The sequence below is a fragment of the Dendropsophus ebraccatus genome, chromosome 3, assembly GCF_027789765.1.
Source record: "Dendropsophus ebraccatus isolate aDenEbr1 chromosome 3, aDenEbr1.pat, whole genome shotgun sequence".
NCBI classification, from domain to species: domain Eukaryota; kingdom Metazoa; phylum Chordata; class Amphibia; order Anura; family Hylidae; genus Dendropsophus; species Dendropsophus ebraccatus.
The window spans coordinates 151,270,879-151,295,860 of record NC_091456.1 but is presented as its reverse complement, the minus strand read 5'-3'; the positions used below and the strand labels follow the sequence as shown (position 1 = coordinate 151,295,860).

General features: G+C 40.4%; 1 protein-coding gene across 8 annotated transcripts in view; it reads left to right on the top strand.

Annotated features, from left to right (window-relative positions):
* MCTP1 (multiple C2 and transmembrane domain containing 1) overlaps window positions 1–24,982 on the top strand; it is a 528,068-nt gene that overhangs the window by 119,612 nt on the left and 383,474 nt on the right. The window contains exon 1 of one of the 8 annotated variants that reach the window (XM_069962932.1): window positions 15,471–15,531. The exons of 6 other annotated variants lie outside the window; for them this stretch is intronic. In XM_069962932.1, coding sequence (XP_069819033.1) covers window positions 15,529–15,531 — 3 coding nt within the window. In that variant the 5' untranslated portion in view covers window positions 15,471–15,528. Of the gene's footprint in view, window positions 1–15,470; window positions 15,532–15,913; window positions 16,020–24,982 lie in introns of those variants that run through there. One more of the 8 variants, XM_069962930.1, reaches the window with a different exon arrangement.

The window sequence follows — 24,982 nt, the reverse complement described above, 5'->3', positions numbered from 1 at the left end:
CGGCCCCCGCTCCCGTCCTGTGTCCCCCTGCGGCCCCCGCTCCCGCAGCAGCAGCCCCCCATATAGTGTCTCCAACAGTAGCCCCCCCATAGTGTCCCGAGCAGCAGTCACCCATATAGTGTCCCCAGCAACAGCCCCCCGATATAGTGTCCCCCACAGATTCCCAGGGCCAATCCCCCCCCCACCCACTCAGTGTGCCAGCCACCCCCCCCCCCCCCCCAATGTACCAGAGGCCCCTGTGAAGCCTTCCCCCCAACCTCATGACCTGCAGGGCCCCCACACTGCCCCCCACAGACCAGAGAGAAGAGGAAGGCGGGCACAGAAGCCACACAGGACCAGAGGACTGAGCAGGAACCAGGACGGGTGAGATTACCCCCAGAGAACTACAACCCCCACTATGTCCTTCTAACTGTTCATAATGGAAGTTGTAGTTTTGCAGACTGTGGACATTCAAGTAGCTGAACTGCAACTGCCATCATGCCCTATTGACGGTTCATAGTGGGGGTTGAAGTTCTGCAACGGATTAGAGGTTGACATAGTATAGGAGGGGGGAGGCAGTGGCACAGTAGAACTACATCTCCCAGCATTGTTGGGTAATATACAGGACTACATCTCCCAGCATGTTGTATGGTAATATACAGGACTACATCTCCCAGCATGTTGTGTGGTAATATACAGGACTACATCTCCCAGCATGTTGTGTGGTAATATACAGGATTACATCTCCCAGCATGGTGTGTGTGGTAATATACAGGACTACATCTCCCAGCATGTTGTGTGGTAATATACAGGACTACATCTCCCAGCATGGTGTGTGGTAATATACAGGATTACATCTCCCAGCATGGTGTGTGTGTGGTAATATACAGGACTACATCTCCCAGCATGTTGTGTGGTAATATACAGGACTGCATCTCCCAGCATGTTGTGTGGTAATATACAGGACTACATCTCCCAGCATGGTGTGTGTGGTAATATACAGGACTACATCTCCCAGCATGGTGTGTGGTAATATACAGGACTACATCTCCCAGCATGTTGTGTGGTAATATACAGGACTGCATCTCCCAGCATGTTGTGTGGTAATATACAGGACTACATCTCCCAGCATGGTGTGTGTGGTAATATACAGGACTACATCTCCCAGCATGGTGTGTGGTAATATACAGGACTACATCTCCCAGCATGTTGTGTGGTAATATACAGGACTACATCTCCCAGCATGGTGTGTGTGGTAATATACAGGACTACATCTCCCAGCATGTTGTGTGGTAATATACAGGACTACATCTCCCAGCATGTTGTGTGGTAATATACAGGACTACATCTCCCAGCATGTTGTGTGGTAATATACAGGACTACATCTCCCAGCATGTTGTGTGGTAATATACAGGACTACATCTCCCAGCATGGTGTGTGGTAATATACAGGACTACATCTCCCAGCATGGTGTGTGGTAATATACAGGATTACATCTCCCAGCATGGTGTGTGTGTGGTAATATACAGGACTACATCTCCCAGCATGTTGTGTGGTAATATACAGGACTACATCTCCCAGCATGTTGTGTGGTAATATACAGGACTACATCTCCCAGCATGGTGTGTGTGGTAATATACAGGACTACATCTCCCAGCATGGTGTGTGGTAATATACAGGACTACATCTCCCAGCATGTTGTGTGGTAATATACAGGACTACATCTCCCAGCATGGTGTGTGTGGTAATATACAGGACTACATCTCCCAGCATGGTGTGTGGTAATATACAGGACTACATCTCCCAGCATGTTGTGTGGTAATATACAGGACTACATCTCCCAGCATGTTGTGTGGTAATATACAGGACTACATCTCCCAGCATGGTGTGTGTGGTAATATACAGGACTACATCTCCCAGCATGGTGTGTGTGGTAATATACAGGACTACATCTCCCAGCATGGTGTGTGTGGTAATATACAGGACTACATCTCCCAGCATGGTGTGTGGGGTAATATACAGGACTACATCTCCCAGCATGGTGTGTGGGGTAATATACAGGACTACATCTCCCAGCATGTTGTGTGGTAATATACAGGACTACATCTCCCAGCATGGTGTGGTAATATACAGGACTACATCTGCCAGCATAGTGTGGGGTAATATCTGTCTGGAGATGTGTTGGTGGAATAGGGCTTTATACTTTCATAATTCAACTTTTATGTCTCTTGCCTACAGATGATATTTTTTAAGTCTATTGAGGTGGACATATGACTACCTCAATGGCTCTCAGTGTCTCTGGCTAAGGGCATAATTAGACCTAATATAATACACAACTTATAAGGTATAAGGTATTAGTCTTATATAACTGGAAAACAAGAACTGTAGAACATCCCTTGAAAAAAAAAAAAAAAAAGATACAAGATAAGCAAAGGATCCAGCTAACCTAATTATTTTTTAAACAATAGACGGAGTATCGAATGACTGAGGCGGCTGGGAACAGAAAAGATTCTTTATCTGATTAGGCAGCCTAGACGTCTGCGATGGAGACAATAGGACAATCTAAACTGAACCTGCTATACTTATTTTTTTTAAAGGTGTAAATCTAAAAAAAAAAATGATATATCTATATAGACTAAAACAAAAACATATTTCTAGCTATTTGATGCACATTTATTTTGAAATAAATTATTATTTGTAGAGGTGTGAGTACAGCGCATTGCACTACAGTGTCTGTATATATGCATGTATAGAGACACTACAGTGCAATGCTCTGCAGAGTGAACTGTACATATAGGAATGCATTAGGACACCGTAGTACAATGCTCTGCAGAATGTTGTCCTAATGCATTCCTACATGTAGAGATGGGGGTACAGCATATAGCACTGTAGTGTCTGTATATATGCATGTATAGAGACACTACAGTGCAATGCTCTGCAGAGTGAACTTTACATATAGGAATGCATTAGGACACCGTAGTGCAATGCTCTGCAGAATGTTGTCCTAATGAATTCCTACATGTAGAGATGGGGGTACAGCATATAGCACTGTAGTGTCTGTATATATGCATGTATAGAGACACTACAGTGCAATGCTCTGCAGAGTGAACTGTACATATAGGAATGCATTAGGACACCGTAGTGCAATGCTCTGCAGAATGTTGTCCTAATGCATTCCTACATGTAGAGATGGGGGTACAGCATATAGCACTGTAGTGTCTGTATATATGCATGTATAGAGACACTACAGTGCAATGCTCTGCAGAGTGAACTGTACATATAGGAATGCATTAGGACACCGTAGTGCAATGCTCTGCAGAATGTTGTCCTAATGCATTCCTACATGTAGAGATGGGGGTACAGCATATAGCACTGTAGTGTCTGTATATATGCATGTATAGAGACACTACAGTGCAATGCTCTGCAGAGTGAACTGTACATATAGGAATGCATTAGGACACCGTAGTGCAATGCTCTGCAGAATGTTGTCCTAATGCATTCCTACATGTAGAGATGGGGGTACAGCATATAGCACTGTAGTGTCTGTATATATGCATGTATAGAGACACTACAGTGCAATGCTCTGCAGAGTGAACTGTACATATAGGAATGCATTAGGACACCGTAGTGCAATGCTCTGCAGAATGTTGTCCTAATGCATTCCTACATGTAGAGATGGGGGTACAGCATATAGCACTGTAGTGTCTGTATATATGCATGTATAGAGACACTACAGTGCAATGCTCTGCAGAGTGAACTGTACATATAGGAATGCATTAGGACACCGTAGTGCAATGCTCTGCAGAATGTTGTCCTAATGAATTCCTACATGTAGAGATGGGGGTACAGCATATAGCACTGTAGTGTCTAAATACTATCAAATAGACATAAATTATATCTTGCTGCACTGCAAATATATCTCTATATATGTATATCTCTACATATATTTTAAAAAATATTCTAGCATAATAGAATAAATCTAAAAAATTGTACATATAGATAATAAATCACTATACTATATTGTTTAAAATAACTATCTTAATAAAATACAATGCTTTCTCAGCATTATTCTTTACCTGTACCAGGTGTAATATCAAACTTGATTTGTATACAAAAAAACTTCTTCTGCTGCCGCCGCCGCCGCTGTGAAGAAAACACCAGACCACCAGACCACAATGAATTTTTCTAAATCTTTTTTATTTTACAGTCCCTTTTATAACCTGGGCTTGCTAATTACATTAGCAAGCCCACTAGAATAAAGATGAAAGCCGATTCGCTGCTTCTGCGCTATTTGCGCAAGCGCAGAAGCAGTGAATATACCCTGTTGATAGAAAATTATACCATGCTTCTGAGCATGCTCGCCCGGGCAGTTTCCATTGGACAAAATAGATCACATGGCCATTCTCTTTACCAGCCAATCAGAAAGCGCCTGTGACATCATCGGGTGACGTAGGCAGGGGGGGGGCCGGTCAGAGGAGATGAAGCACAGCCCAGGGGGTGGAATCAGCACAGTGACGTGGGCAGGGGGGCCGGTCAGAGGAGATGGAGCCCAGCCCAGGGGGTGGAATCGGCACAGTGACGTCCTCGTCACCAAAATGGCGGATCCGGGGATACACGGTGACGACGCAGCATACGCAATTCTACAGACTTGATACTTCCTGGTGTGGGTGAGTGTTACTGAAAACACTGTAATGCTTACCAATCGGTAATAGAAGTACATTGCAGAGTTATATAACTTTGCAATGTGCTTTTATTACTGAATAAAAGATTTTCGTGGGACTTGTCCTTTAATCTAACGGGTACAAAAAGCACTTATTATACAGCTCTCAAGTCATTTATACTTATGGAGTATAGAAGTAGCAATGTACTGCAATGCTTCATGTTACTCCCTCTAGTCACAGCCCTTCTGCTGTAGAAAGTTTCCAATACAAAATTGTAAAGGTGACTGAGGACCCCAATACAGTACAATATTAAATGAATCAATGTAGAGGGTATTTATTATGCTTTGATAACACATAGCTGAACATATAGCCTGGTACCTCAGTCCCAAATGGGCAGACTACATTTTTATGACCTTTTTTAAAAAAATATATATTTTGCTAGGACCATAAAAGATAGAAAAAAGTTATACTTACATTGTCTGGTCTAGGCCAGAAATTTGCTGAGCAAGCAGGTCTTGACGCAGGTAGAAGAGGGCCATGCACTGATTGGCTGAGCGGGACTGATGGGAGCCTCACATGTAGCCTTGGCGACGAGAAGGTAATGTATGCTGCGGGCAGCGGGGGGTTAAAGGGGCCGGGTTACATACTTGCAGCGGAAAGAAATTTCCGCTGCGGGTATGTAACCCGATTGAAGTGACAGTATCAGGATTGGCTGCGGATTTCACTGCAAACTCCGGGCGTGAAATACGCTGCAAATCTGGTATGTTTGAAGCTACCCTTAAGATTACTTTTCAAGCTTTAATTACGTCATCAGGTACCGGGAAAATGCGACGTATGGTCTGTCCGAACCCAAACGCTCTGTATTTCACTCCTGGTGGCTGAAGAATTTGAATGCAGCCCTAGGGAATCCTGAAAATATATGGATACAGCCTATGGGTTAATCAAATGCTGAGTGTTTGGGTTCAAGGTGTCGAGTGCATCTCTAACCCTGAGGTCTTTTTCAAGCATGCTCACAAAATGTGACATTTTCCCAGTACTTAATGATGTACCGTAAGTAAAGATTGGAAACTGACCACAAGACTGATGCTGTTGGATGTTCTTCTATTAAAGTCTTTATGCCCACACATAGGATCGTGGGCATTCACTGGACCGCCTGTTTCTATTACCGTCATCGGACAGAGAAGAGGAAGATAACTTCATGGTTGGGATGGTGTTTTTCACTCTACAATGTTGTCTTTTACCTCCCTACAATTCCATTTTTGTTTTATGAATTTTGATATCAGTTTTGGGGAAGAGGCTTGTTCCTTGCTGAGCAGTCGTTCAGGTCATGTGGCTGTAGAAACATTTATCCCTCCAGGATCTTAACGTTTGTTCTTGGATTGATTTGTACTTTTCTTGCACAAATGTTCTTCTTTAGGAGACAGATTGTGATTCCTTCCTGTGCTGTATAATAGCTGCTTAGTCCCATGAGGTTTAAACCTGCATATTACCTTGTAAACAGTTGAACTTGGGAACTTAATGAAATTACTGACCTGTACCAAACTTGTTGCGTTTCACAGTTCTTTTTCGGATGTTATTGCTGATTTTTTTTATATTTTCCTATTGTGACCAACATAGAGGCAAGTAGGCCTAATAATCCTGCCACATGCACACTGTCAGACGCTTCTAAAGCTATGGCGTTATTTTCTGGAAATTTAGCACAGTCAGCTGACATTGTGTAGCCTTCTGAGTTGACCGACTGCAATTTTGATATAGTGAATTATAAATTAAATGGTCTGCTTGTCAAAATGTGTTGGAAAAATTGCTTGTGTCATGTACAAAGTAGACACACTAAACAACTTTGCTGACATGGAATCTGTGAAGGGGAGAAATAGGAGTTTTAATGGTCACATATTGTGGGTCAGAAAACCATGTTACTTAGATTAGTGTTTGTCCATCTAAAACAGGGGTTTTAGCTTTGGCTTTGGCTGTCCAGGCATGATGGGAGTTTTAGTTTTGCAACAGCTGGAGAGTCAAGGATCCCTACGCTGATCAAGGCTATGTTCACACAACGTATGTTTTATATAAATCACATCCGCTGTTGTAATTTGCAACAACGGCCGCGATTTTTGCAAAACACACGTTCTGTTGGAATTAATAGAATCCTGGCCGGAGCACATAGTATACGCTCCTGACGGGATTCCATCTGGTCGCAGGAAAAACTGACATGTCAGTTTTCTGCAGGCACTATTCATTGAATAGCGGCCACAGAAGACATGTCATTGTACACAATGGATCCATTGTGAGCAGCAGTAAGTTTGGATGCGGGCACACACAGGTGTGCCCACATCCGAATTCAGCAGAAGTGAAGACTATCCAGCCGGCACTTCAGTTCCGGCTGGGATGATCTTCTTTGACACCGGCCGTTCTGTGACAAGGACGGTGTCTTATGCCTTGTAAACATGGCCCTAAAAAGTATGCAAAAGTGTTATCTAACCTAAAAACAGATGACTTCCATGAGTTAAACTATGTACCAAATAAATCCTTCAGCTCCATATAACATGGTGCCTTGAGTCCAAAAATAATTAATGGCATACATTGACATCATATGGTTCTACAGCAATATCCCAGTTTGTCCTCTCCATCACCCATATTTGTGAAAAAACAGCCCGAAACAACCGCTGGCAGTGCTGTGTGCTTTAGATCTAGAAAGCTAAAGGTGGAAAAGCTTTTTATTGAAATCAATGTTGAGAGGAACAGATTCCTGCTCTCAGTTCATTATCTTATATAATTTGGTGTTATCTGTAGATGGAATGCTTCAAGGTTGCTTATAATCCAATTAAAACGAGTGGATACGGGACCTCAGGTGCTTTAGTTCAATAGAAAAAAAGTTACATTATATTAAAAAGCAACTTTGTGCTCCTTATAAATTGAATAATTTGTTATCTTAATACAATTTCCTCTAAGGCTAGGTTATCCTATTATACCAAATAACATTGAAGTAGTGAATATTTCTGCAGGTCATACTGTAGCCTATACAGTAAATCTATTGTGGGTCATAGACGTGTAAGTAGGGTCAAATGTTAATAGAGCTAACTAACCCTTCTAAGTATAGGATGGTGACGTTTATAGACTACTGGCAGTGCTGCGGCAACAGTATTTTTGCAGTTTGGCAATATGGTGGCAGGGAAGATCACCCCAGGATGCCATGAGGCCATAAGTGTCATTTTGGGATACCAATGAAGTTGTAAGTCTCTTTTTCTACTGAATGCAAAGATTAAGAGCCATTGGCAAACTGGAAAGGAGTCTGCTGCTCACTGAGTAAGCACTCGGAGGGGTAGATGGGGGAGTGGGTGATAGTAAGAGGTGCAGGAGGATGAGGCAGCTAGTTGGGTGACAGTTAGAAAACGGGGTAGAGAGAAGAGTGCCAGGAAGACAAGTCCCAATCTGGCACACTCCAACAAATTTGCCAAGTTGGCAAATGAGGGGGATAATCGAACAGTGTGTTGCCTACCTGGTGCTCGAGTTTGTCACATTGCAGATTGGTTTCATAGATTACTGGAAGGGGTTGGTGATGACCCAGTGGTAATGGTGCACATTTGCACCAATGATAGGGGTAAGAGGTAGAGATAAGGTGGTTAGAGGTAGGTGGGCGACTTAGGCAGGAAGCATAAGACTAGGACCTCCAAGGTAATATTTTCCGAAATATTACCTGTACCACGAGCCACACCAGAGAGACATTGGGAGATTAGGGAAGTAAATAAGATGTTCAAGAGCTGGTGTAGAAAAGAGGGATTTCGGTTCATGAAGAACTGGACCAACTTCTCTGTCAGTTAGAGGCTCTACAGTGGGGATAGGCTACATCTCAATGGGGAGGTGGGGGTGCAGCTGTGCTAGGGGAAAAGATGGCTAATAGGTTGGAGGAGTGTTTTAACTAGGGAGGATATACTGTATGTGATGATAATATGGAGTCTCTTTGGGTGGAAATACAGGGAGGTAGGAAGAATAATAAAATTCTTAGGAGTGAGTTATAAATCTCTAAGTATAGTTAAAGAAGCAGAAGGGGGAGGGGGGGGGGGGGCAACAAAAACATTAACTTTCAAAAAGACTAATTTCCAGAAACTAAGAGAGGACATTGGGGACATAGCCTGAGACAATGCCCTCAAAAGTAAAAGTACACAAGGGAATTGCGATATTTTTAAGGGCATCCTAGGTGGGTCTTGTGAACAACACATCCCCTATGGGAGTAAACATTATAGAAATAGGAGAAACCCAATGTGGTTTACTGCAACTGTTGAGGGTGCAATAAATGATAAAAAACAATCATTCAGACTACTAAAACAAGAAGGTAGTGGGGAGGCAGTAAACCATTACAGGCAGAAGAATAGACTGTGTAAAAAGAAAAAAACAAATAAAAGAAGCAAATTGCTTCGCCTGAATAAACAACAAGAGATTTAAACCTGAAAATGTTGGTCCTCTCAAAAATAATCTAGGTGTTATGGTGAAGGGAGAAAAGGCCAATCCACTAAATACATTCTTCCCTACTGTATTCACAGAGGAGAATCCTATAGCAGATAACATGACTAGGGGTAATGTAAATCCTCCCATAAATCTCACCTGCCTAACACAACAAGAAGTTAGGTGGCACCTTGAAAACATTAAAATCCATAAATCCCCAGGCCCAGAAGGTATCCATCTCAGACCCTTATTCCTAATATTTATAGATTCTATAATAACAGGGATTGTTACATGAGACTGGTGCATAGCTAATGTGGTACCAACATTCAAAAAGTGATTGTGGAAACTATATCCCTATAAGTCTAACATCTATAGTGGGTAAAGTATTTGAGGGGTTTGTAAGAGATGCTATACTGGAAAATGGAAAACAATCTTGTGACGCAGCACCAGCATGGATTTATGAGGGATCGGTCCTGCCAGACTAATCTGATCGGCTTCTATGAAGAGGTAAGTTATAGACTGGACCTGGGGGAGGCTGTGGATGTTGTGTATCTGGACTTTTCAAAGGCATTTGATACTGTGCTGATGAAAGGTTGGTCTATAAAATGAGGATGCTGGGACTAGGGGAAAATATATGTAAATGTGATAGAAAAGAGAGGGTGGTCATTAATCGAACATACTCGGATTGAGTTTTAGTTACTAGTGGGGTACCGCAGGGGTCAGTATTGGATCCACTTCTTTTTATTATATTTATTAATGACCTAATGAGGGGCTACAGAGTAGGATCTCCATTTTTGCAGATTAAACTAAACTAGGTAATCACCACAGAAGAGGATAATATAATATTACAGAGGGATTTAGAGAAGCTGGAGGCTTGGGAATGAAGTTTAATGTGGATAAATGTAAAGTAATGCACTTAGGCCATAGAAATAATAAGTACAATTATGTGCTAAATAATAAAACATTGGGTAAAAGTGCTTCTGAAAAAGACCTGGGGGTATTGGTGGACAGTAAACTAAACTTAAAGTGACACTGTCACCCCCTTTTTGCATTTTGACTGCTCTCCACAGGTGTAAAGGGTAACTGTTACAGCTTTCATTGCTTATTTTATATTATTCATTATGGTGCTTGTTCTGGTAAAAAGTGTTTTTTATTATCTGTGGATTGGTATATGTGGGCAAGGCTTCGCGTCCTAAGCACCACTTAGCCCCGCCCCCATCACTGACATCATCGCCACATAGGCCCCGCCCAGTCTGCAGCCATTGGAAGGGCCAGCCTAAAGATCTGGGCCCCACCCCCTAGATTGACCCATACCAATGGCTGCTAAGGGGGCGGGGCCTATGTGGCAATGACGTCATGGATGGGGGCGGGGCGATGTGGCACATTAGAGATGAAGCCACGCCCCTTTAGCGCAGTAACAAGCGGATAAAAGTACACTTTTCACAAGAACATGCACCATGATTAATAATCTGAAATAAGGTATGGAGACAACTAAATTAGTCATTTAAACTTTTTTGATTATGTAAAAATGAAAAAATGGGGTGACAGTGTCACTTTAAGTGATCAGTGCCAGGTAGTGGCTGCCAAGGCTTATAAAATCATGGTTACATTTTATACAAAATCATCAAGGAAAATGCAGTAATTTTGTAATAAATGGCATTGAAAAAAGTATTCCTAAAATCAGGGGTGTAGATAGAGAAAAATATTTAAGAGACAGAGAGGCTTACTGGCAATATACTTTACTAGATCACTGGAGGGTGTGAACATAGGCCGTGAATTATTATTTCATTACTAATTATTTCATGGCAAATAGTATCACTTTTCTTGCCATAGACTTGTACACATGATTCTTTAAAAAAAATCATTTTCCTTGGTACATGTTCACATCTTAACGTGTTCCTGCAAAAATACTAGCATGCATTTTTTGCTCTTTGCAGGACATAGGAAGAATATAGTTAGCAGTCGCTTTTTCATTGGAATCTGTTCACACTCTGTGGAGCAGAAATGTCAGCTTACAAAGGCAGTTTTTATATATGATAGTGTATATATATATATATATATATATATATATATAATGCCAGCTGATAGTGCCACAGTTATCATCTATCACTTATTCTCTTGCCTCTCACATGTTTTCATATGACATGCGCTGAGTATGTACTAAACGTTGATAAATGACTATATACAAGTAAAAGTTAAAGGTATTTATATAATTGTGCTGTCTATATTATTATTATTATTATTACTATTATCTATACTGTGAAGATGCGTACTTCTGTCTTGCCTTATACATTTATTTATTTATTTGTGATTTTGTCAATTTGTGGTTTTGTAGTAATTGTATTCTGGTTGTGTGTTCTTTTAATCACAGAGCCACACACCTGTAGTATACACCTGGTGTGGTTGCTATTTAGAGAGGGTGGAAAAGGTGGAGTGTGAGCTGAGCAAGAGAGCGTATGCGCTTGAAACGCGTCTGTTTCTGTTGGGTCACTGCACTAAGGTGTTTTTTGTTCTTACTGTATTTTTGGAGATACAGCATTCTTCTTTGCAAGTGCCGGATTACCAGTTTTTATTGAGGATTGTATTCACACATGAATAACATGGACAATAAGTAGTCCTCTCCATTATGTACATAAGCCCAGTAGTCCCAGCTGATGATTGGCAGTTATCTATCCATGTTGTGTATAGGCAGTTAACTGTCAATCAGCAGCAGGAGGGTGGAGGGAGGGGTGTGTCAAGAATCTTATTCTCCTACATATTAGGAGAACAGCTGAACAAAATGATATAAGTAATACACCGATCTGTTCAGTGTTTATATAGCTAGTTTATGTTCATTTAAGGCAGCATAAACCTAGTGAAAGATTCCCTTTAAGTATACACTTCAATCAGCATAAAGTGTCACTGTCGTGAAATTTTCTTTTTGCAGAAATCAATAGTCCAGGCGATTTTAAGAAACTTTGTAATTGGGTTTATTAGCCGAAAAATGCATTTTTTATCATGAAAAAGCAGTTTGAAGCTCTCCCCCTGTCTTCATTGTTCTCCTATGGAGAGACCTAAATAAAAGACCAAAACAGGACAACAAAGAGTTAATCTACAAATACCTCACCCTTTATCTCCTCTGACAGTCACCACTGACATCTCTGAGCTCTGATTACAGCGTTCACTCAGCTCCATGCCTGTAATCCTCTGTTATCTGCTTTCTGCTGTTGACTAACTCCCTCCCCCCCCCCCCCTCCCCTCTCCCTAGAACAGACTGGGTATGTCTGATGCAACAAGTCACAATTTCCTGATTTTTTTGCAGTGGATGGAAAAGAGGGGGGGGGGGGGCTGGGAAAAGGCTTTTTAAATTCAGATAATGGCATATTTGGCTAATAAACCCAATTACAAAGTTTCTTAAAATCGCCTGAACTATTGATTTCTGCAAAAAAAAAAATACGACAGTGACTCTTTAACAAATGATGAAATGAGGGCTAAATATCTGCCTTTACACATATACAATCCTCGCAATACCCCAAGACACCCAGCTGCTCTGTCCAGGCACCAAACAGTTGGATCCGATGCAGTTTAGTCTTGCGCAGTATGAGGTGACTATTGATATTCTTACCTGCCCTGGAGCAGAGCTGTATGAGCTGCTCATATGTGGTTATTGTAAATACCTTCAAAATCATAAGTAATCCATAAATGTTTTTGGCTGTAACCTAAGGAGAATGTAATTCCTCCAAGCTCTGTGAGCCAGCTGTAAGAATAGCAGAGCTCATGGCATACAAAATAATGCTTTATTATATCTTGCTGGATGGTTTTGGATCCAACCCAGCATCTTTTACAAATGTGTAATCCATAACCAGTCATGCAATATTAAACTGAGTCATTTCAACATTAGTGCCACTTCTGTCTGCTAAATAAATGATAACTGGGACATCTAAAGTGTTTAGTCACATTAATGAAAAAGCAAACAGTTATGAAAAAGGCCAAAGAATACAGAGAATCCTCATGACAAATGCTGGTTTACGTATAGAAAAGCAGTGTTATGTGCTAAAGTGGTATTCCCATCCTAGACTTTTAGCACTTATACTATGGATAGATTCAGGTCCTACATTGGGACATCCAAGATGGTGGCCCCACAACTACTGTCCTTGGTGGTTAGGTGACCACCACATCTAGGTAGGGAATAAATGGAAAGCTGGTCATACATGTAGTTGGCTCACTGCATTCAATTGTATGGTAGATACAGAAAAAGAAAATGTACAGGCTATGTGACGTTTTTTGCACATTATGTGGATACGCTGTAGTGGTCAACAGCATTATAGAGAAAAAACTTTAATGAAAGTCTATAAACTGGTGGAATAATTTTTTCACTGTACACAAAGCTTATCATGGTATTCTAAGGGTACTATTACAGGGAACGATAATCGGCCGAATCGGCCCGATTTGGCCGATTATCGCTCCATGTAATAAATACAAGGATCAGCCGATGACAATGATCATCGGCTGATCTTTGATATAGGTTTTGACCTATTTTAGTCGGGCGCCGACCGCACACCGCTACGTGTAATAGCGGTGCGCGGCCGGCAACTGACGATATACATTACCTATCCACGTTCCAGGGCTGCTCGGTCTTCTCCCCGGGTCCCACTCGCTCTAGCTTCAGAGCGGCCTGTCAGCTGACAGGCCACTTCGAAGCTAGAACGCACGGGACCTGGGGAGAAGCGGACCGCAGAAGCAGCCCTGGAGCGTGGATAGGTAATGTATGTAGTTTAGACAAGGGCTGCTAGGACATCAGTAACTATGTCCCTGCAGCCCTTATTAAACAATTATCGGGCCATGTAATAGGCCCAGTAAACGAGCGACGATCTAGCAGATCGCTGCTCGTTTACAGTTATTATCGGGCCCCCATCGGCCCGCGTAATACCACCCTAAGTGTAGGGCCTGAGGGGAAGATGCATGACACACAGGTTCCCTATTTCCTACACTTTAAACTTTTATGTTACTTTCTCAGACTCTTTACTATGAAAAACACAGTGTACCTCTTTTGCCTTGGAGTGGTTCTTTAAAGTGTACCTGCCGTTATAACTTTCAAAATCTAGGTGAAGTATAGGTGAAATAAAGCAGTTTGCAATATACATTATTTTTTTGTTGTTATCATGCTGCAAAACAAAGCTGAACTTACCAGAAATCCAGGTCCAGTCTCCTGAAGGCAGTTTTTCTGACTTGCGCTGGTGGAAAAAATAGACTAAACACAGGAATTCTGGCCAGTACAGAGAGTCACAGCTCAATGTGTCCATCAGTCACATGACTGCCTTCTCTCTGTGAGCTCTCAGATGGCCTGGGATACACAAGACTTCCTGTTTTCTAACTCTTTTTTTTTTTCTCAAAGAGTGAGAAAAGAGGAAGTGCCTTGTTTTCCATGATAACTTAAAAAAATTATGAATGTAAATTGCAAACTTGCTTTATATCACATCTACTTTTTATTTAGATTTTGAAAGTTATAACGACAGGTACACTTCAAAGCGCCCCAGTCATTTCAGATAACTTTACGATAAGCTCTCGTGTGTATGTCCATGAGGAGTAACATTTTTCTTGCCATAATATAACATGTATATGGCATTTTACACCTGTCTTCCCCTCTTCTAACTCCATCTCTACTTATCAGTTGTCCCTAAGCTAGTGGGTGCAGCCTAACATTTGTGAGGTCTTATACACTGCACACACACACAAAGGAGGGGATCCTTCTCTTTTATTTCTCTCTTATGCAGCAGCAGCATTGAGGACATTATAAAGCAGTACTGAGCAATGTAAACTGTAAGTCAAGCCCTGTAAAAATAAATACTCAATGGAATCTTTTACTTTTGTAGTCTTGCTGCAGTCTCTGTTTGCTCATGTTTTGCAAGGGCAGCTGTAATCTAATCCCTCAGTAAGTTGTAGTTCCATGTTGCGTGCCAGGACAGATTTTAGCTGTTTTTACAGTAATACGTTTAGGAAAGGAAAGCTTTTTTTTTTCTTTCTAGCAATGCAAAGTTTATAATATTACTTGGTAATTTATGCAAACTTAGTTAAAACTATGATGACCATTAAAAAAACAACTGTGTATCATTCTGTAAAATATTCTGCAAGTTCAAGTATAAAGTTTTGCAGAAATCTGCAGGGAATCTGACAGAGAAGATAAGAGATCTGATCTTTTTGTCTTCTCCACATTTCGCCTGGGACTGGTTAAAATGCGTGGTGTACATCACATGGTTGGCTGTAGCTCCCCCAGTCTCTGTGGCAGACAGAGCAGAGGAACAGCTGAAGTCCCACCTTTTCACCCCATTTATTTTCTTTAAAATGAACTAGCGCTAGTGGGAAGGATGGGGAGGTAAGATGGATGCCCTCTGGGACACACATAGAAGACGCACACTTTACCCATTTGCCTTGTGAAACTGGACACAGCAAGATTGAGAAGATTACGGATATTATGGTAAGTGCTGCCAGTCATCTTTTCCTTTTTTTTAGCTAGAGATCCTTAAAATGTAACTAGTTGACATCAAACATTTCGCTTCTGCCTAAATTACTGATTGCAAATCCTAAGCCGAAGAAAATGTGATCATCTCAGTGTAACAGCCTTATGGAATACAACAATCTTATAACACTGCACAGATCTCCGCTTCCATAAAAAAAAAAAAAAAGCCTGCCACTTCTACAGTAAATCATTTCCTTCCTATAGCGTGAAGCAACAGTGCCTCTCCGTTATGTCCCAATCCCTCTATATTACTGCATGCTATTTGGAAAGCAGAGGCAAGTGTTATCTGTACAAGAGGCTGTCACTACAGGCACAGATCAGAGGAGGCTAGTCATGAATCCGGAGGAGCAGGACCAGTCTGAAGATGTGTTATCCACTATTGCGGCATTATGTTAGACATCTGCAAGCTGAAAAATATAGGTACTTTGCCATTGCAGTCTGCTCAGGTAGAGTTTATACCCTCATTTTATTGGAACTTTCAATGCTGTATTTTTCTATTGGCAAGTGTTCAGCATTTGTGTGGTTTTCTGCAGTCTATCTATCTATCTATCTATCTATCTATCTATCTATCTATCTATCTATCTATCTTCTATCTCCTATCTGTCTGTCTATCTATCTATCTATCTATCTATCTATCTATCTATCTATCATTGTTCTGTGAAATTTTGTCTTGCTATATGCAAACAGGGAGTCAGCATCCTAAACATTCATATATTGCATTAGGGCTGTAATAGCAATCTCTTGTGTGTTAGCAGACATCATAAAGCTTCACAGTATATACTCATGTTGGTGAATGATAAGCGTTTTCTGGAGGATATCAAACTTGGACACATTGTAGAATGGTAGATATGATCTATCTGATTGCATTTTCAGTTTAACGTCTATACCACACATCACTGATACTATTGTGGAGATGTAAAGGCTACTTTAACCATTCTCCTGCTAAATATCCTATGATGTATACACCATTCATATATACACTGTTAATATATACGCCATTCATATATACACCATTCATCATCACAAGTGCATTCTCATCGGTACCTGAGCTTTGATTTATTCAGGAGCTTGTAACTGATAACTTTGGTCCTTCCACTGTAGCCATGCCATTCGTTTTATTTTAGAAACTTAAAGGGGGGAGGGGGATCGTCAGGAGTGAAACTGAAGTAAAAAAAATTGGAAATAACTCAATCTGGGTGGAAGGGACTGATTTTTGATTGACATCATTAATATTCTGTTATGCCACAATCCTGTGTTAGGAAAGCACTTGGATACTCTGCTTCTGTTAGTACTGTAAAACATTACATGTATGCCTAAGAAAATGGTAATAGTGATAAAAATAATATTTATTTGTATAGCGTCAACAGATTCCGCAGGGATAATAATAAATAAATTATTAGTGTGAAGAAAAATATTCACAAAAAATAAAATAAATTATAAAAAAAAAAATATATATATATATATATAATTTTATTTTATATGATATAATGCTTATGTAACACTACAGTATATTGTAGTCAGTGCAATATACTGTATACAGCTGGTGCTACCCTGAGAAATTATTCAGAATACGCCTCAACAGCTGCATTTATCCTTGGGTACTTTTCTTTATGTAGTAAGCCAGGCTGACATATGGAAATTTATTATTATGTGCTTCTAGATGTTAATTGTATGTGTATAGAAAACATCATTTTAAAGAATATGGCTGCCTTTATTCAAATACGTCACCACCCCATGGTTCTCTTATTGAGAGGGGAGGGGTTGAGAGAGATGAGGCACCAAAACAGAACAACAAAGAGTTAATTTACAGCTACATCACCGGCTATCTCCTCTGAAGTGAGCAATTACCTCTCTGACCTCTGAATACCTGCTTTCACACAAGTCCCGCTGTCAAATCCTTTCTTCTCTGTTCTCTGCTGGTGACTAATCTCTCTCCCCCCTCCCCTCTCCATAGGTTAGACAGGGCTCGACTGATGTAAAAGATTCGAGATTTCCTGATAATGAGCAGTGAATGAGAGAGAGGAGGGAGGGGGGGACCTGGGAGAAAGTCTTTTTGAATGCAGATAATGACATATTTGCCTAATAAACCCAATTTCAAAGTTTCCTAAAATTGCCTGTACCTGATTTCTGCAAAAAAAGAAAAAACCCCGACAGTGAGGCTTTAAATCCTAAGAGAGATTATATGTGAACAAAGTCTTAAAGGGAATCTGTCACAGACCTGATCTTTCACGTTTGGTGTGCAGAAGCAGCTGCTGTTGGAAGGACGCTGAGCGAGTTCTGTGCGCGAGTCCCATTTTAATTAATAGGGGTTGTGCATGGAACTGGACGGGTTTGGAACATATCCTAATATTTTTATGTCCTTCAGAAACTTTCCTCATAATATTGATTAAACCAGTGTGTTGTTTTATTTGTTTTTTACTATAGGCCTGGGGCTTTTTTAAAATTAATTATTTAAGTGGAAACGGGCAGAATTTCTAGGGGTTATTTGGGTAGGAGCTGGCAATTTTTTTGTAGAAAATATATGACTATGAGGAATAAAGTTTCTCTTCGAAGAGAGTGCTGTTAGGCATGTGAAGCCTTAAAGGCAATGCTCTACTGGGAAAATACTCAAAAAATATAAGTATGCATGAGCAAAAAATAAGTAACTGATATTCCCTAGCTGTTTTTCAAAGCTCCCTTTAAAGGGTCAAGCATTGATGTGGAGGGGTGCTACCTCCATAAGACAGCAATGTCGTTTTCTGGCTGTACTTGAGGTGAAAATGCAGAAGTAGGCTATGTTCACACAACGTAAGTTCAGTAGTAATAACGGCTGTTGTTACCGATTTTTAACAACAGCCGTGATTACTACTAAACCTACATTGTGCAGCAGGCTAGGGGAATCGCTAGCGGTGCCGCAAAAAACTGACATGTCAGTTTTCTGCGGCCGCTATGTACTGATCTTCTCTGACACTGGCCGTTCAGTCACCCGGCCGTGTCACGGAACAGCCGGTGTCTTAAACCATGTGAACATGGCCGTATTCTGCATATTTCGGACAAATTTCTTTCTCAAAATGACCGCTGTCCAAAAACAAACGTGTGACAAAAGCTTGTTGCAAAGCAAGCTTTGTTCCTTCAAGTTCCTTAAACAATTTGCTATCGCGAGGGATAATGTAAATATAGTATAAAAAGGGTTAACAGGCTGCAGATTTTTTTTTAGAGCATTGTGCAACACTTATTTATTTTTGTGTACTTTTTTTTAGATATAAGAAAATACTTCTCAATAATTTTTATGAAAAAAAATGCCCAAATACTAAAAGTAATAGATATCATGTGGCACGTGCAAAGTAAGGCCACTTATAACCCACCACAACTTTCTCAATAATAGTGTGACAAAAGTAGTGCTATTATAGGAGAATAAGGATATCACAAGGGAGCGGCTTCTTCAGATTGCAAACTCCCTCTATGAACCAGAGTATATAGCCTGTAAGTTTCAGCAGCTTCAGGCAGTCTGGCTTATGCAGTACATGGATGACCATGGGTGACTCACTGTGTAATATTATACTATAGTGTGACTGTGCACAACTTTCCATATGGGACCTATTTCTTCCTTTTTGTTCAGTCCCAGCTAGCCCCTTCAGCTACTACTCCCTGGCCCCTGCGGCCCTGCCAGTATGTTATTGCTAAGTCCTGCTGTTCAGCCACTCCCGGAACCTGTTGTCTTGTCTTTGCAGGCCCACACATCCAATAAGCTAAAAAGGTGGGACACCCCTGCAGCTGCTGATTGGCTGGACAGGGCTGCAATGCCATGACAACAGGTCCTATAAGCCGCCGAACAGTGGGATGGAGCAGTATAATACTAGTGGTGTCAGGGAGGTAAGTATCCTGAATTATTTTTAAACAACCCATCCCCAAATATATATTAAACAGGCCTATGCCAAGAGTATCCCTTTATGGGAAACCTACCCTGAAAAGGTGGTGTGAAAGCTGCTTCTGTATATCCTTTCCTCCCAGAATACCCAGTGGAGCATGAATGGACTGAATCTGTATGTCGCTTTATGTCGAGAAACATTACCCCTTTGGTCTCAGGTCTGAAGAACAGCATTTTTGAGCATTTGTGTAGCAATTAAAGTTTATTTAGGGGGTTCAGACGTGGAAAGCAGATGAATGGAGAGTGTTTTTAAAAACCAAATCAGACATATTCAACATTTGCATTGCTATAGCGCCACCTATGGGTGACCTTTTATACATTTTTTTTTATATCTAACAGATATTGAGTGCATAAACTTGTAAAAATGTATAACTAACTCTGTATTTGTGATCTGACATCATGAATTTGTATATTTTTTAAACAATTTATTTTACTATTCACATGCAGGTCCATTATATATACAATTGCATGATACGGTGGAATTTATTCAGCAGTAAGTGGATGTTTTAAATAAAGTAATGTACTTAAATTGGTAAACTCTTGTGGGAGCCATAAATAATGAATGGCGGTAAATGTGGGAAAACAGGTTAATATTTAATAAACCTTCCAAACTCTACAGTTTCTTTTATGTTTAACAAGAAAAACAAATCAGAGATCAAATTTTGAAGAAAACTTATAATGATGAAAACTGACATGAATATAGAACATAAGATAAGGAAATTTATACAGACCAGCAGAAACATTTCTGTAATCCAGTGCCAGCAGATTGCTAGTACTCTCCCCATGTGATTCCTTGTTTTACATGCATTCCAGTGATCGTAAAGCCAATGACATGTGACACAGCCTTTGGCATTACACGTTATGATGACCTGTGCAATGCATGTAGGCTTTGGCTGAACTAATTGAGTCTGCGTAGGCTAATGTGATGATGATACAGATTCCACAATGTATGCTCCATGGAACCCTTTATGAACTTTATTCACCTAGTTCTTAAAGAGTTATCCAGGCTTAGAAGAACATGGCCCCCAGAAACAGCACTATTCTTGTCTCCAGTTTGGCAGCGGTTTTGCAGCTTAGTGAATTGAAGTGAATGGTGTTCAGTTGTAGTACCACACACAACCTGAAGACAGGGGTGCTGCTGTTGTTGCAAGAATTTAGTTGTTTTTCTAATATTGGGTAACCCCTTTAAACTCAATATCACAAATTGTTTTGTAAACTTCAAAATTTTTGCACAAAACACAGGAAACACATTTTTGAGCAAATAAGTGACTGGGACAGTTGTTCAACTTACACACTAACCATTAATAGATTTATTCTTAGAGCTGTTTTTATTCATTGACCCCCGATGAATCCATTTTACAGACATAAACATTAGCATTACCCAATAATCACTCATGGGTATAATGATATGAAATAAATTATGAAAAAAAATGGTTAATTGAAGAAATCTTTATTGCATCATATTAAAATTATATCGACGTCCATAAAACACCAGTACACCAACGCGTTTCAGAGTGGTGACCCCGTAATCATTTAAAATACACAAAGTGAAATACACAACCTAGTTTACTCCACCCCCGGAGGGAGGAAAGTGGGAAATAGGGAAATAACAAAGGTTAGAATACCTTAGATGTTCCGACCTATACATAGGGACCTGTTCACACTTGCAACATGAATATAGATCACTAATAAATGTAACCATATGCATATGTGCCATGATTAAGGGGTCACCACCCTGAAATATGTTGGTGTACTGGTATGGATGTAGATATTACTATGACCCCTAAACCCATTTTAATGTCCAGGGACGTCATTTATGGGTTGAGGGATGTACAGAGAGGGCTCACGATGTCAGCCTCCTCTGTACAGAGCCGTCCCTGGCTATTTAACCGTTTAAAAACCTTTTTTACATTAGCGAGCATGGTGATCCCGGTGGTGCTGTACTTTGTCTTTTTAAACAGCATCGGATTCCCACGCTCCTCACTGGCCTCGGAGCACTGGCTCTGAGGGCAGGCCTACCTCCCCTCACGGTGACCATATCCCCTTCCCTCTGTGACGTGGCTCCAATGATTAGCTGAGCGTCTAAAAAAAAAAAAAAAGTACCTGATGACACATTTGCTTTAAATGCGGCTGTCAAAAATAACAGCGTGCATTTAAATGCTGTTAAAAGCACATCAAGTGTGGTATAGTGGCGCCTGGATTATCCCCTGCCATGTGATTGCAAGCAACTAAGCTATGTAAGAGAATTGCACACTCAAAAATCATACACAAATCTACAAATCTTTATCATTGCACTACCATCAAAACAATGCTATAAAAAATTGAAAGAGTGGCCAAAAAAAACAGCCAACATAGAACCAAATACTTGGAGTAACAAGTAATATACCAGATAAGGCTAAAAATAACCAATCACAAAGGACCTTGCTAATGTGATAATATAAATACACCGAGCACAAGACATATAGTCAACAATACATATGAATAAATGCCAAAAACAGTAATATATATATATATATATATATATATATATATATATAGATAGTGCTAAGTGCTCCATATATACCTCTCAAAAAAAAAAAACTGCTTAGACCCACTGGCCAGGAAGAAGCAGCGGCAGCAACACGGTCTCACTGTCTGGCCGCCCCACATACAACAGAAAAAAAGCTGAAATTGGCAGCACTCCTATGCCTCTCTTCACACTGCAGGTAGCACGCCGCATGTTGCTGAAGTACAGACAAAAACAAAAAGAGCAACAGCAACAGGTGCAGGAGCTTACAGTACATACTCCCCCCTGGCGTCTGATGACATGTCAAAATAATTTTTTGTGACAGGTACTCTTTAATATTCAGCACTGGCAGAGTGTAATAAACAAATAAACTAAACTTTTTTTTGTATACCTAACAGGCTTTTATGTACCTGACACATTCACCCTGTAACTATGATATACAGAGTTTTTCAACATTAAATATGTTCTTTCAGTAAGGTTTCATATAACTACTTAGTGTTGTTAAACTCTAGTATTTTTTAATATTGTCATCTTTTAGAAGTGCAATATAATATTATTTTACAATATGTCAGAGGAGCCCAAAGATATAAATTAGCATTAATACTCTGATGTGGACCTGTCACTGGCAGACCTCCAGAGAACCCATATGATATAGTGAATACTAATTGCCAAGTGGAGGAAGCAGAAATGTTCATTTACCAACATTTAACACAATTCTGAATATTCCTCTATGATACACTGACATGAAACACTTATGAAAGTGTGAAAATAGAATTACCCAAAATATCCCAAAATGTAGCATCTATCCACACTGATCACATGATTGAGGGTCCCCCGACTGCATGGAGTGACAACACACGTGTTCGGCTGCCACTTAAGGTGATACTGTAAACCCAGTTTTCCTGGGTGCTATTATCATTGTTGGACAGTGTCACCTAGGGGGGCTAAGCATCCATTGAGCCCCCTATCCTTGCCTTGGTCCAGTGCTGTTATCCACAATTCCTCTGTGAGAGGGGGTCAAAGAATACTAAGCTCCACCTTAGTGGCACTGTCTGTAACTGATAGTGGCAAAAAAACTTTAATTTACTTGATATATGTCACCATGATGGTTGCTGGACTTCAGAACTTGCATCAAAATAACAGTCCCAGCACTCAGATACCCTTAGGACTCATAATAGGACAGAAAAGGATCAACTTACAGATCATTTACACAGCTGTATGAACGATTGCTAGATCGTTCATCTGGCCCTTTGCTGCCATTAGTCATTGTCTGCACATTCGCTATTATTCTTTTTGACTGGTCAGAAGACCTGATCAGTTGACAAATGAGCGTTTGCTGATCTCTGACCCTCTTACACAGGGTGATATCGGACTGTTTGGCCAGTTTTTGGTCCCTAAGAGACTTTTGCCTTTCAAATGTCTTAATGCTTAAAACGCTGAAAAAAAAGAAATAGTAGGAGGACTCCTGACACATGTAACACTATAGGACTCTAAACATTAACATAGCACATGGTTATTTTCAGAGCTACCTATAGCAAAGTTTTGATTCCCCCCCCCCCCCCCCCCCCCCCCCCCGACCACAAACCCGTCAAGTGCAGTCATAACCTCTAACATTTAACTGCAAGAGCTTGTCAGGAGCACCTGCAGTTAAAGGGACATCTGCAGCACCCTGAAGGCCCACTCTCCCACCGGGTGCTGCAAATGATGACGGCTCAGGCCACCAACCTTATTGCAGGAACGGGCCACTGGGTCCCCTGATGTGGTGGGCCCCATGTGAGCCGCTAAGGCTGCTACAGTTACCCCTCTGTTGTCATAGCATATTGCCTTACTCTTGTGACATATTATTATGGGATTCAATGAACCAGCAAAAGGCTGTGTTATGGCTAGTGTAGGTAATGAAGATGCAAGTATGACATAAGGATTTTCACTATGTCGTTCTTTAGATTCCTGTGCCGTGCACCACTCTTCAGCCCTATTTATAATACAGCGGATCAGCTGTGCCTGGAGTGTTCCCCTGTTTTCCTCAGTGTTTGTCAGCATGCTATAGACTGCTTTATATGCCATCTGTAAATGAGACGGACACTGTCATAAAACAGTCAATAGTTTTCTAATAGATGTGTGTGAATATTTTAATTCTGCTGTGTAATCGGAAAACTGAATTAAATACCATCTAATGCTCCAAGTCATTGATTCCCTCAGCAACTTCTACTAAATGTGTTATTATTCTCACTTATAAGAATATCGTGCCAACTGCATGGCAACAGGAGTGGAAAAAATTCTAATCACATCCAGGCTTCTAATCCTGAGGCCCATAGGTATTTCTGCTACACTTAAATGGCTTTAGACACTAGATTTTTTTTTTCTGTGTAAAAACATTGTTGGTCAGCTGGACACATTATGACAGACAGTAATATAGGATTTTACTCCATTACAGGGATTTTTATTTAGCCAGAGCCAAGAAAAGAGGTAGCCGTAGCCATACACACAGATACAACATGCTTAAATGGGGCTTTATTTCTGGTAATCACTTTTGTCCATGCATTTCATTTTGTAAAGAAACAATGTATTTTTTTCCCCACTCTTAACCCCTTATTGCAAAGTCACATACTTTTACTTCACCGGTGGACTGTAGTTCCTAAAGAATTCCATACATGTCTGCCAGCTGAGCCTGTGTGATCAGGGGGAGTGTCATTGTATTAGACATCTACACTCAAGGGCTGTCTGGTCTAGAAATTTATATTTATATATGGCAGTACATTTGAAAAGAAAAAAAAACTAATAAAAGAGGAGAAATACATTTTTTTTTCAAATAAATCAATAATATTAAAGTGTACCTAACTTTAAAAATCTAAATCAACAACAGTATATGTGAAATAAAGCAAGTTTGCAATTTAAATTAATTTTTTTTTTACCTTTCCTGCTTTAAAACGAAGCTATACTTACCAGAAATCCAGGTCCAGTCTCCTAAAGGACCGCTTGTCTTGTGCTGTTTGAAA